Source organism: Lepisosteus oculatus, chromosome 11 (assembly GCF_040954835.1).
Source record: "Lepisosteus oculatus isolate fLepOcu1 chromosome 11, fLepOcu1.hap2, whole genome shotgun sequence".
In the NCBI taxonomy this organism is placed as follows: Eukaryota; Metazoa; Chordata; class Actinopteri; order Semionotiformes; family Lepisosteidae; genus Lepisosteus; species Lepisosteus oculatus.
The window spans coordinates 11,710,763-11,724,005 of NC_090706.1; the positions used below are offsets into that span (position 1 = coordinate 11,710,763).

General features: G+C 39.7%; 1 protein-coding gene across 1 annotated transcript in view; it reads left to right on the plus strand.

Annotated features, from left to right (window-relative positions):
- The window catches only part of myom3 (myomesin 3), a 93,788-nt gene that overhangs the window by 12,403 nt on the left and 68,142 nt on the right, over positions 1–13,243 (plus strand). Inside the window, exon 3 of the mRNA XM_015349195.2 lies at positions 5,625–5,729. Within this exon, the coding sequence (XP_015204681.2) occupies positions 5,625–5,729 (105 nt within the window). The remainder of the gene's footprint in view (positions 1–5,624; positions 5,730–13,243) is intronic.

The window sequence follows — 13,243 nt, forward strand, 5'->3', positions numbered from 1 at the left end:
CACTGCTCCCTGCAATAAAAGCTCGATATATCTGTCAGCGATATGAGGCACAAGATGATGGAGCTTTCTCTTCAGTAAAAGAGTCCCGACCAATTCAAAACTGATAAAATAGAAATGCCAGCTTGCTCAGATCTATTGGGTACTGTTGCTCTGCAGCTAGTTCATAATCTATAATCTTGTTTAAAATGAATCAAGCCCATGGTCCTTCCCAAGTGGCTTAGCTGGTTTAAGGCACTCATATGAGCATAGGTTGGGTTTTGTGATCCATCTGTCATGGGTTGGATCTTGGGGCTGTCTCTCAGGTGGCTGAGTGCTGCAGAGAGTGGGATAGGAATAGCTGTCCAGGGCTCTCTTGCCTTCTGGTAAACACAGTGCCCCCTATGGTGACTTCAGAGATTGCAAGTAGGCAATACTGTCTGTGAGAGACATGCCTCCCTCCAGTCAGTTCCATATCCAGCTCTTAAGGGACATGTCTGCTGTTTTTTCTTCCAAAGGAGCTCTAAATAACCAGTGCTAATTAATGACTTATTGATCTGTGTGCTTATATGTTCAGTTAACTTGTTTATGGCCTCTGTCCTGAGTTTCAAAAGGACACAGTTTCAAGGGTGTTTTCCAGCAGGTCAGGTTACTCTCTCCTTTATTTCTGCCTGTATTTCTAACTAAGTAGAACTTAGTAATTGAACCATTTATGATGAGCAGACGTAGGTAGGAATGATGTGTCCACAGCGGGAATTTATTCTTTTCTTCTCCAGAGGTCCAGTTGATTAGGTCCACATTCGGTGAACATACCTAAAAAAAGGTAATTTTGAAATTCGGAAACTGGTAGAGGCTGAAGCCTCTATTACTCCACATTACCATTGTACCACTTTATAGCCTTACATGTACTGTATAGTAGGGCCTATACATTTTAAAATGATAAAGGAACATGCGAACACAGGGAGAACATGCCGAGAGCATCCCAGAAATCAAACCCAGGGCCTCAGCGCTGTAAGGAGAAAACCTACCAACTCCAGGTACAGTAGATATCACCCTTTCGAAAGCTCCGGAATTTAACCCAGAGCTTCAGCCACTCTGCCACTGTGCCACCCTCTGCAAAGCATCCGGTTGTAAAAACAGATCCATGTTCTGTGGTTATAAAGTTTTTTGTGTTGGTATGTATTATATCATTGTCTTCTTTTGCTGTCCCAGTCCAGGGACTCCCTCTTTGTGTGTCTGCTCTCTGCCTATTAATCAGTAAACTGCCGTATCAGTGCAAGAACCGACCTGTATTTGATGTGAGTGATCACCTGTGGCCATATAATGTGGGGGTAGAGATATCCACCCTCAAAACACAGGCATTAACTATTAAAACATCAAGTGATCTACTGTAGGTAGAACGGTGCACAGTTTTAATATAAAATCTAACAAGATCCACAGGGTCTAATAACATAGCAGTAATGTATTCCAGGGTGCGGTCAGCTCCTAAAGAGTTTGTCTTGGGTATGCCAGTGTAAGCCATTTGCTAATCACTGCTCACAATGACATTGCATTACCACTCCAGAAAGCATTATAAATCAGTCCCAGAGAATGCCTTTCTATCAGCGGACACAACTTTAGCTGATGCATATTTCATGGAAGTGCTTGTGCTGTCCGTGTCACTTCAGATAAAACTGGAAGCGCATCCCAGATTGCTCCATGGGTCTCCCTGGCACTTGTGAATATATACATTATTGATGTCTTTCCCTGATGCTCGCATCTCCTTAGATTTCGTTTGCAAACTTTCCAAGCCTTTTTAACAATGCTTCTAAAAAGGCAGCAGTAGACCTTTAAAAAAAAAACATACTTTGAGCAAATAAGTACAGATTACACCTCAGAATTTAACTGGTTATTGTTACTAACAGTCGTTATAAGCATAGTGCTGAAGGTTTCTTGTAGTTTGATCCATCATGGTTATTTCTCCCTGAAACGTTTGCTGTGTTTTGTGCCAAATCTGAAGACAGAAGCCTTGAAGATGACCATTATAAAGACATCATCTAGGTACAACCACTGATTTGCACCCGTTAGTTTAAGCATTCCTACATTTAAACATGCTACAGCAATTTTCAGAGATACAAAGTGCATTTTGCTATTTTGCTGATAATATTGAATTTGAGTTTATGGTGTGATAAGCAACTTTGTTAGAAACCTAACAATGCATATTTATGAAAAAAAGCTGCAGCAACCCAGCAGAAACTGTATTGTATTACCTCTATTAACTGGCTGATGGGAAGAAATGACCTTATGAGCATTCAGTTCCACCTACTGGTAACCAATAAAATAACAGCCTCATATTCCTGAGGCTACAATACCTACAAGAACACAGCATATCTTTTTTTTTTGCATACAGTAGATTTATTAAATTGATTTACTAGGCTCGTTGTCATATATATATATGAAAAGCAAGTTATTGGAGACCTTCAAAATAGCTCAATGAAGAGCCCAAGCTATCTGCCTACACTACACTTTTTCAGTTTAATTTAACAGACTAATAATGATCTGTTTCAATAAATAAATCTCTTTCGTACTAACAGTCATATTTAATTTGTCTGTTCTCTTCCTTTTTATATCAGACCCCTTTAAAGGGTCAAAGCTAAGAATAAAGGAATTAACAGACTTGCGTTGTGAAGCATTCTAAGGTCCTTACTCTGTAACTATAGCAACAAATGAATTAATGAATAACAAAAAGAAAGTTACTGTGACGGAGGTGGGGAGTGTGGCATTTAAAAGTTAAAACACTAAGAAATGAGTTCAAAATAGAATCCTCGTCATTCGAATGCAACTGAACATAAACTCTAAGGAGCTAAATTTGATAATACTGTGAAATGAAAAATAGACTAAAAATGCCTGTCTTGAAGTGAATACAGAAAACCCAGAGTATGCTGGCAAAAAGCTTCTTGATTATTTATAAATAAATGCAGCTTGAATGAGCATGGTACTGTATGAGAACAAGAAAACCCACACCTCTCACAAAGGCTATTTTTGTGTTGCTGCAGTTAAACCTTACCTGTACTGGCACACATTTTATTAAATGAGATTTAATTAAAAACCATATTAAAGGATATTTCATGGTTTTGAAATCAGAATTCAGAGTAAGCTTACAGTAAATCATTATACAGAGATTAAATTTGATTGCAATTTGGTTTGGTTTTTATCTGTACAGGACTTGGTATCATTCCTTCCTCTGGATCACAGTACAGGAGGATCTGTGCTTGTAGGAGGCACTGTCCTTGGGCTTTGACTTCTGAAAGAGTAGTGGTTTTAACTCCAGTATCCTGACTGAACCAGACTCTGTTGTCTGGTGCAAAGCAAAGACATCTTAAAGCTGGTCCACACAAGTCTGCAGGAGAATCAGGTGGGAACTGGTCAGAAACAGAACCAGCTGAACCACATCTGTGCTAAGAGTGCTTACAGGGAAGTGTTGTTAATAGTAAACGATCCCTCACATCCATTTCACTCCCAATTTGAGAAATTACCATCCAGACAATGTTTCAGAGTACAAAAGGTTGTGAAATAAAACATTAAGAAGTCATTAATACCAAGTGCCATTACTCTTTTAAATTCTGATGTACGAGGCCCTTCAAAGCATTGCATTGACAACATACTGTATATACACGTATGTATAGTATGTAGCTCACTTGAATGCTACTGTATGTTTTTATACTGTATTGTGTGGTATTGTCATTTACAGTATATTACATTGATTGTATACATGTGTAAAGTCCACTGGATGTTTTTTGTGCTCTGTACAGTATATACACTATTTTCTAAGTGAGGCACACAACTGAGTAGATTCTACTTCTGAAAGCCCACCTCCCATTAAATCAATTGCTTTAGCGAATTCTCAGCTCTCCATCTGATCTGCTGTGCAGTTGTTCAGAATAGCTGATGTGATCACCCAGGTGAGGCTGTTCTTCATTGGTGGTTGAATTGAATTTTTCCCTATATGTGGAGCACTTTGAGATCCTTTGGGGGGGGGGGAGGGGAAGTGTCTTGCAAAACTATTCCAGACTGTATAATGCTGTCTCATTTTTTTGGATTGCAAATAACATGTACATGTTTGTCTAAAGTGGGGGGAAAAAATAAATCATGAATGCTCAAACTGCACACCTTTAATTGGTCAGAGAAGTTAACCATCAGTAAAAAAACCACAAAGAAAAATCAACTCAAGTATGGTGATTGCAGAAGTGTTCACCCTCCTGAGTCAATACTTGGTGATGGCACTTTCGGGAGCAATTGCAGTTGTGAGTCTCGCTGGATAAGTCTCCACCAATTTTCTCACACCAGGATGGTGCAATTTCTTTTCCATTCTTCCTTTAAAACGTACTTTCAAGTTCTGTCAAGTTGATTAGAGATTGTTGATGGACAGCAATTTCAGGTCTGGCCACAGATTTTCAGGCTCGAGTCAAAACTTTTCTGGGTTACTCAAGGACATTCACTTTCTTATTTCTAAGTCGCTCCAGTGTAGCTTTGGATCTGTGCTTTATGTTATTGTCCTACTAAAAGGTGAGTTTTTATCCTGGTTTTAGGTCTCTAGCAGACCAAATCTGATTTTCCCAGCTAATGAGAAGCAGCCCCAAAAACATAATGTTGCCACCACAAATCTCGGTATCTTTGAAATTGTTTTTATATCCTTCTCCTGATTTGGGCCTTTTCTAAAATGTTATCCCTGAGTTGTTTTGAAAGCTTCTTCGTCTTCCTACTTGAATCCTCGATTGAGATTCTACCACTGTCTGCTACCTGACTGAAAAAGCTCACCGAGACAGGTTTATTCATTCTGAAATCAAGTAAATAACCGCACACAGACAGGGGCCTTTCAACTAATGCTTTGACTTTTTATAGCTGTTTTGTGCACCTGAACTAATTTAGATTTACTTTAGCAAAGGGGGTGAATACTTAAGCAGTCAATATATTTTGTTTTTTTCTGATTTTTCCTCAACTTTTTTCACTAAGTGTCAAAGTGTTGAATCTCAGCTTTCAGGTTTTGATTAAAAACATTCGCTTTAAAACATTTGCATATTTAATTTGGAATTTAATAAATGGGACATTATCGGAAGGGGGTGAATGCTTTTTCAAGGCATTTTAAATGTCCGCAACTATTATTTATAATTAAATGTTACACCGGTCAGAGGAATGACTCTGGCTCCCCCGTGACACTGAATGGAGAGAAGATGAATGGATAAGAGATAAGATAAGATCACTTTATTAGCCATATACAATTTCTTGCATTAGGAATTCATCTTTTGCATACCCCAGCCTGCTCTTCATGAGACACACAGATGGGGAGAGAAGCTTGGGGTCATAGCACAGCCATTGTACAGCCATTGTACAGCACCCCTGGAGCAGTTGGGGTTAAGGGCCTTGCTCAGGAGCTCAACGGAGTACGATTCCTCTGCCAGCCACAGAATTTGAACCGGCAACCTTCCAGCCACAGGCACAGATCCTTAGCCACAGTGCCACCACTCCGCCCACTTATTTTGATAAGTGTCAAAAATACAGTGGAGGGTATTGTGTTATGACCGGGTTCTTCTGAGTGTGTACACAATCAACAGAACTTGTGTTCTGGTTTCTCCTGCACTGAGTGCCTTCTCTTGTGTTTTTCCCAACAGTGATGAGGAGGTCACATACCAAGAATTCCACCCCTTTGTGTCCCCTGAGGTCATGTCTATGAAGGAACTTCTGAACTTTGGTGCATCCTCTCGCTCAAAGCCCTGGTAGGTGAGAACGAGACAACAGAAAGCTTATTGCTAAGTGGTACTTGCTTTGTGGTCATCTGTTACTGCAGTAGCCATGAGCCATTAGTTTCCCAAAAGGAACTTGAAGTCTACATGGACCAAATACTGTTGTAACACTGTATGTTTTCTCATTGTGTTACTGTGTTGTACAGTACCTACACTTTGAGTTCACTCTGGTAATGCTGCTCATGCTGTTCACATGATACCATATATTACAATTTTTCTAAAGAGATATAAGACGGTAAGTCTGGGCACAGAGGTAATATGTAAGGGATAAAACACTGGGCACAAAATGGAGCCGACGGAAGCAAAACACCAGTACCTGCAAGCCTGGCTTTGTGTTTCCTGCATGTCCTGATGCCATGGATGCAGGCAATGATGTACAGAAAACTAGATTTTCAGTTTGGCAGTGCCTATTTTCATATTGCAGGGCTTTTCATTACTCGCATGTGAGTCTTTGAAAGTGCTCGACTGCAGAAAAAGGTTCCTGTATCTCCGTCTCATTGCTGTGAGTGATTTGAGTTCTGTCCGCCAACAGAACAGAGTGAGCAATGGCTTCTGTACAATGTGTCTGATTTTTTTTTCTTTCCCATATACCAAAAGGCATATTTTAAATCTCAACGCCTGCAGTAAAAAGAGTAAAAAGCTGACTCACTATTCACCTGCCTCCTTAGCAAAACCATGTCTCAGCGCTTTGACAGGGCACACAGAGAAGGCGACTGGGCATATTGTAAAGTGCAAGAATCTCACTTCGCCATGGCTCAAATCCTATTACTTCACCACAGATTATATATTATGTGAGGTGTACACCTTGTATACTTTTGGGAAAAAAGCTAAGATCATAAAACCTTAATAGCTGCTGTCAACTTTTTTCCCAAGTTATTGCAGGATGTGTTCCACAATGCAGGCAGAAAATTTTGGTGCAGCATGATTTTACTTTATGCTTAATAATAATATAACATTAATGTCATAAAAGTATTAGAAACACCTCAAAACATTAGTGCCGCTTTGAAGCTCATCCATCACACCATTAAGCTGTTTCTGAGCTCATTTTTTTTTACTTGCATCTCTTTGCATTTTCGCTCCAGAGAGATGTGAAAGGCATTGAAAACCAGACATTTTGCTGGAGAAATGGGTCATTTTTTTCCCACCACAAGTGGAAGTACTTAAACCAAAAATAACTGGCTCTCTTCTCAAGGATTTAGATTTTTCCACAATAATAGATAGGCACTTCAGTTGAGCTTTTCTTACAGAAAGCAATTAAGACATTCTTAAGCCTATATTTTTATGTAGTCTAGACCCTTGGGGATTTAGTTTTAATTAATTTAGGAATCGCTTTCTTCGTTTTCTTAAAGAAACAAGACAGATGAGGCTCTCTTTGTGATCTACTGATATATGCGCTCAGGAGAATCGACGTCCTTCAAATGTTGTGAGATTGGTAACAAATTCACTTCTGCTGCTGTTTAAACACACAACAAGGCATTTCTGATCTGAATTTCTTGGAGAGGTGATTGGCCAGCCTTACATATGGGTAACCAGTGGGAACAGGCTAGTCTGAGGCTAAATTACAGTGATAAATCCCTTGAAAAGCTTTACTACATATACAGTACAGTATGCATCAAAATAAAGCCTACTATCTGAGTGAGGGCTTGATGTAGTCCAGCAATTGTCCACAAAAGGCAGCACACAGGACTGGCCGTGTTGTTCTGGCCTTGCTGTACAGCTGTCACTCCTGAGGTTTGTCCTGGGAGTCAGGAGGGCTGTCAGCAAGGGTGGCAGGTGTACCTCTTTGTGGCACTGTGAGTCGGTCATGGGATGAGCTACATCCCTGTGTTTCGGAAGGATGTGCATATGTCTTATTCAGCTCCCCTGCAGGTAGGCCAAGCTTGCACAGCTCCGAAGTGACGAGGCATAAAGGGAAAACTAATTATTTTTCTGCAGGAGAAAATAATTTGGATAAAAAAGGAAGATGTGACTGTAATTTTAAAGGGTAAATCATTCATCTTCTCCAAGAGAAAGGTTTATCAGCAAGCTCCATGCTGAGGAAAACTAACCTGTTTCTCTGTATGTGACCTAACCATTATCTTGCTGTCTCAGGTCCTTTTATATTTGCTGAAGTTTGGGCATCTCCCTTCGTAGCATGTTTAGCCACAAATCAAATCTAAAGGATAACCTTTTCATCCGGTTATTCTTCTAGCACTGAGCTTAACAAGGTCACACTCCTTTAAATCTTGCTTTTTATTCCTGCATTCATCTTAAAATGCAGCTGATTCTGTAGGGTTGGAGGAGAGACTTGGTACAGAAATGCACTCAGGGAGAGTGCAGCACAGCAGGTCACAATATTAAATCACCTCTACAGATTCAGAAGTGGATGATCTAATTTAACACCATTCATGAATTTCACTGGACTGGTGCTCACTGGCATTTTTTTTTAAAGCAGAGGAGCCTCACTGCCGTTTGTTTCAGTTCAGAAAGGGAGCCAGCAGAAAAGTCTTAGTTACATCCTCCTCACTGACAAGTGTCAAAACATTGTAGACTGACTTTAGTGTTACTGATCAAATGTGAAATTAAAACAAAAGAATCCCATCGATAATTTAAAGCTGATTTAAGTGTTTAACAAATGAACAGAATAAAAGATATACATCTGGCTGTTTTATGGACCTTTGTAAAAACTTTGCCTACCTCTATCAAAAAGACGAATGTGTAACATGCTCAAGTTTTCCAAGGGTTAAGCCAGCTTTTCTTTTCTGAGGTATTTCTCTTCAGATTTGCACTGCTTTAGAGGAGAGCTCTGGATCTTTGAAGGGTTTCCTGCTGACACTGAAATTGGAGGCAGAACAAATCATTAGCCTACTAGAATCAGGAGGACTGATATTTTTAGACATCTGGGCATGAAACGGGAGAAATACAGATAAGTTAAGCATCAGGGAAAACTGAATGAACCCTGCCAAGCTAGAGTGTACGGATCAGGACAGGTGTGAGAGGGCAGTGACCGCAGACAATATGGAGATTCTTGTCTGTACCACATTTCCCAGAATGCTGGTCACCTGACCAGTTAAATAAGTTTTCTCAGTACTGTAGCCAAAGTTGAACAAACTTACTCCCAAAAACACATTCACATCAGGACATTCAAATGCCACCTTCTGCCTGGATAAGCACAGTCCACACAAAGCTGCATCACCAAGACCCAATAAAATCCTTTCAAAGTGGTGGTGCATATTCTGGTTAAACGGGAAATAGATGATGGTTTAATATTCCGAGAGATCTGTTCATTTCCCAGAAGAATTTGTCATTGTCAAATCACAAATCATTGTTGGGTCATATGATTTTCTTATTTACAATTGAATTTGAAATTCTAGGATGAAGCCACCAGTCTCACTGCTCTGCCTCTTCCAGCATATTGTGCAAAGGGTGAGGTGAAAGCTCTGTGCTGCAGGAATCACCCCGATACACATTATAAAAGAAAATGTCTCTGGTAAATTCTCATGTGATTGGGGGTGCTGGAATGTTGCTGATTGACAAGAATATGAATTCCAACCACTGTGGAAAAGGACTGGACAGGGAGACAGCATTATGTGAGATGGCAAAGTGTAAATACCACATCCAATTTCCAGTTTCAGTGCCGTTTTCCACAAGTTCCCACGCTTTGATTTACATCATCTGATAACTATACCAGAGAAACCAGATCTTGTAGTCCATTGGGAAAATACTTTTGCCTCCACAACACTTGAACCCCATTTCAGCAACCACAGTGTGGCCAGACAATGTTGAATGACTAAAAATAAAGTACAAGTCTAGGTAGATGTAATCCTCCAGCAGATTTGTCGAAAGGGAAAGTACTGGATCAGATAGAAGGATGCTTCCCCTTCCACATGAACGCAGAAATTACAGAATCCAATTTGGTCCAATTTCCCCTGGGAGCAGGGAGTAGAAGAGTCGGACTGTCGAAACAGACACGGGGAAGCTGATCCGGTTATATTATGGAAAAGTGGTCCAAGAGACAGCTGAGAACCTGCATTCATCTGTTCATGTCTCTCTCGGTTTTCCAAGTCCTTTATTGAAGTTTGCTAATTCAATCATGTTGTCAGATGGCCACATTTCCTTTCTGAGATAGTTAAAAGGTTGGATCGTTGATATATCTATAGGTAAAACCGCATCTTTTTGTATTCAGAGAAAGCAGGTCGGACTTGGACCAGTTCATTTTCTGTATGCAGCAATTTCTGCAAATAGCAAGAAAGGGAGTAATTGGGAGATCATAACAGGGTATCCACAGCACAGTGGGAGATGTGGAGCTGTCTGTTCTTTGATACCATTGAGGACAAAAGAGGCAGATTGGCAGAGCAGTGCTTATGCCAGTGAGATGGCAAACAGTAAGAGGGCCAGAGAGCACCCTTCAAGCATTTGAAAATAACATGTTTAACATCCTCTTGAATTCTGTCCTTAACCCAATCTCATCTTTTACCAGCTGAGACAATCCCACTCCACTCCAGCATCTAGACATTGCTGATGAGCATTTATCATCCCTAGCAACATTAACATCTAACAATTTAGAGGACAAGACACCCGAGTTTTAACAAACCCATATAACCACCCATTATCTGATGGGCACTTACACCAGTATTTCAGGTAAGAATCACAGCAACCTGGAGCCAGTCCAGAATATTAGAGAGCCAGAGAGCACTACAGCCTACATGGGACAACCTGGAAACCAGTGTCCCAGGGAAAAAAACCTATGTACTGTAGATGTGAAGTGTGCATGCAGACTCCACAGAGAAGGATGCCTAGGTTAAAACGAGTCAGGACGAGTTCATTTATTCACTGAATTGTCAAGTATATGGCATAGAGTTTGACAGTCTATTTGGTTAGGAACAGGGGGCAAGGACTGGCCCAAAAAGGGGTTTGTTTTTTTATTTCAGCAGTATTGAAATAACACTATTAAAGTCTCTAGGAAAGGAATTCCTTTTTATCTGCATCATCTCAATTTGTCGGGGTCCCAGCTGATTCCAAAAAGTCAAAAAGGACCTCAGAGGAGTTGCCTTTGCTCACACCCTGCAGTTCTGCTTTGAGCTCAGTCCGAAGAATCAGAGCACCCTGAGACTCCCCAAAAGCTGGAGTTTCTGTGTGAAATACCAGAACCATATCATTTTAGTAAAAGGACCGAAGTACAGAATTAATTCAGATCTTCTGGGATTCAAACCAGGATCACTACTTGAAGCTGAAATGTTTCTTTAAATGCATTTGGAAGTATAGTTTCCTTTTGATTGTTGAGTATTTCCCCTTTCATAACTGAATATTTTAATTGATCCCCCAAATCTATTTACCTAAATCCTATTAGAGCAAATCAGCATGCAATCAAAACAGTTACAAAGCTGTAAAAAGATATCAAGTTGCATCGTGTTGAGTGCTATGAACAGAGTTTAGATTTTTAGACTTGTAGGTTGTGCAGCGAAGGTGACACATTATGGATGGATCACAGCCTCCACAGCTGCAGTCAGAACAGGTGGGTTTTGTGAAAATTGAAATGAAATAGTTTTTTTTAGGGAAAATCAAATTCATTTCAGAAAGCTCTCTCCTTTGAATTATTCATCACAGCAAAAGCTTCCCAATATCACTTCAAAGGTACTAAGCAAGCCTTTTGACATTAAGAAAATTTGGCTTTCGTTTATTTGATGTTGTTCCAGGCTAGCATTGTCTACTGTATTAAACATAGTATTTACAAGCAGACTGGTGTAGTAGTTCAGTGGCTGATATTTGTCATTGATAATATCAAGAATTTGACAGTAATTGAAGTGATATCATCAGGACTTTGAATTCATTGACTCCCTTTATGTTGTAGCCTGGATATTTAAATGTGATGCTAGCAGGGTTGACTTTTATAAGGAGCCTATATTGAATGAGCTCAGCCGTGCCTGTAAAACATATCTTCCTCTTGTACAGGAGGCATCAAGCTAACGTTTTCAAGGGTTATAAAGTCTATAAGTAGCTGATCGACCTATCTGATGATTTTTAAAAACACTTCTGCCCAAGGCATGTAACCTGGAATCGAGGGAGTCTTCAAAATCTGCCATTTAAAAAAGACCTTGAAAACGATGGAATATCACCATAGTCAGTGGATTCAAGAAAACAAGAATGAAACCAGAACAAAACCCAATGTCCCTGTCTTACAGCCCTTGAGATTCAATGATAAAAGTCTCTGTGTGCTATCACGTTTATCCATACTAATGCCAGACGTATTATCCTGTCTGTAATCTGGGGCTGTGATCTGGCCAGCAGCAGCTCGCGACTCAGGCCCCTGGTCGTCTCATCTCCGCCTCGTGTTTGCATTCAGATTATCCAGATGGAGGGTCTGGATGTGGAGGCTGATTGATGGGCTTCTTTCCTGGCCTTCTGCTGCCCACTGTCCCTGCAAGTCAGCCTGCAGCTGTAATGAATACAAATGCTAGAGGATGTCAAGGCGCAGGAGGTCAACTCTCCAAATTACAGAAAAATGTCACATGAATATTTTCAATCTGGCAAATTGATTCCCAACACAGACTCCACACTTAAGCATGTCTGGCGAAATGTAGTTTGACGACTGCATTTGCAATATGTATGTGTATATATATTATTCCCAGTGTCACAAGAGGTGGAGATATCTATGAAAGAACTTCAGTAGGGTGTTACAGAATTTCTTTTTTCATCAAATTGAAATTTGAAATAATTATAAATATATAATATTAATGTAATCTATAGTTATATACTAATATATAACATACTAATATATTGATGATATGTAATAAGTCCAGTGCCAGTGTAAAAAACAATTAACCGTAGTTTATTCGCATAAGGACTAAAAATCTATGAAAGGTTACAAGAGAAAGAGAGCCATTTAGCTCTTATAGCTCATTGACTGCTTGTACCTAATTGATCTGAGCATCTCTTTAGCCATGTACAGAAAGAACCTGGGATATCTCAACGTGGTTGGGGAATGCGTTCCAGACTCCCACAACCCTTTGTGTAAAGAGTGCCTCCCGTTCTGTGTATTGATGGCACTTCTCTGTAGTTTCCACGGGTTCATCTTCCACTGTAAAGCACTGGACTTCTGAAGAATTCCAATGGGGTGACAGTGTGAATGCCTTTGAAGTTTTTGATTATTTGCAACATGTGCTTTTGTAGTCTCCTCTGTTCAAGTTCAAAAGATTCGACTCTTTAAGCTTGTCAGTCTACAGATTTCATTCATTAAGAATTTGTGGGTTGAAGAATCTAATGGGTTGCTCTTCTCTGGACTGATTTCAGAGCAACAATGTATTTTTGTTGAATGTATACCAAAACTGTCAACAGTATTCTACAGTAAGTGAGGTCTTACTATTTTATTTATTACTATTGTTGTTACAGTTTTATTATAATTGTATTATAACGTTTTTTATTTTATTTTTTTATTTTTCATCCAATGATTTTGCCTGCTTTTCTATTGTTCCCCACATCCTAGAAGAATATAATTGTCAATATAGTCA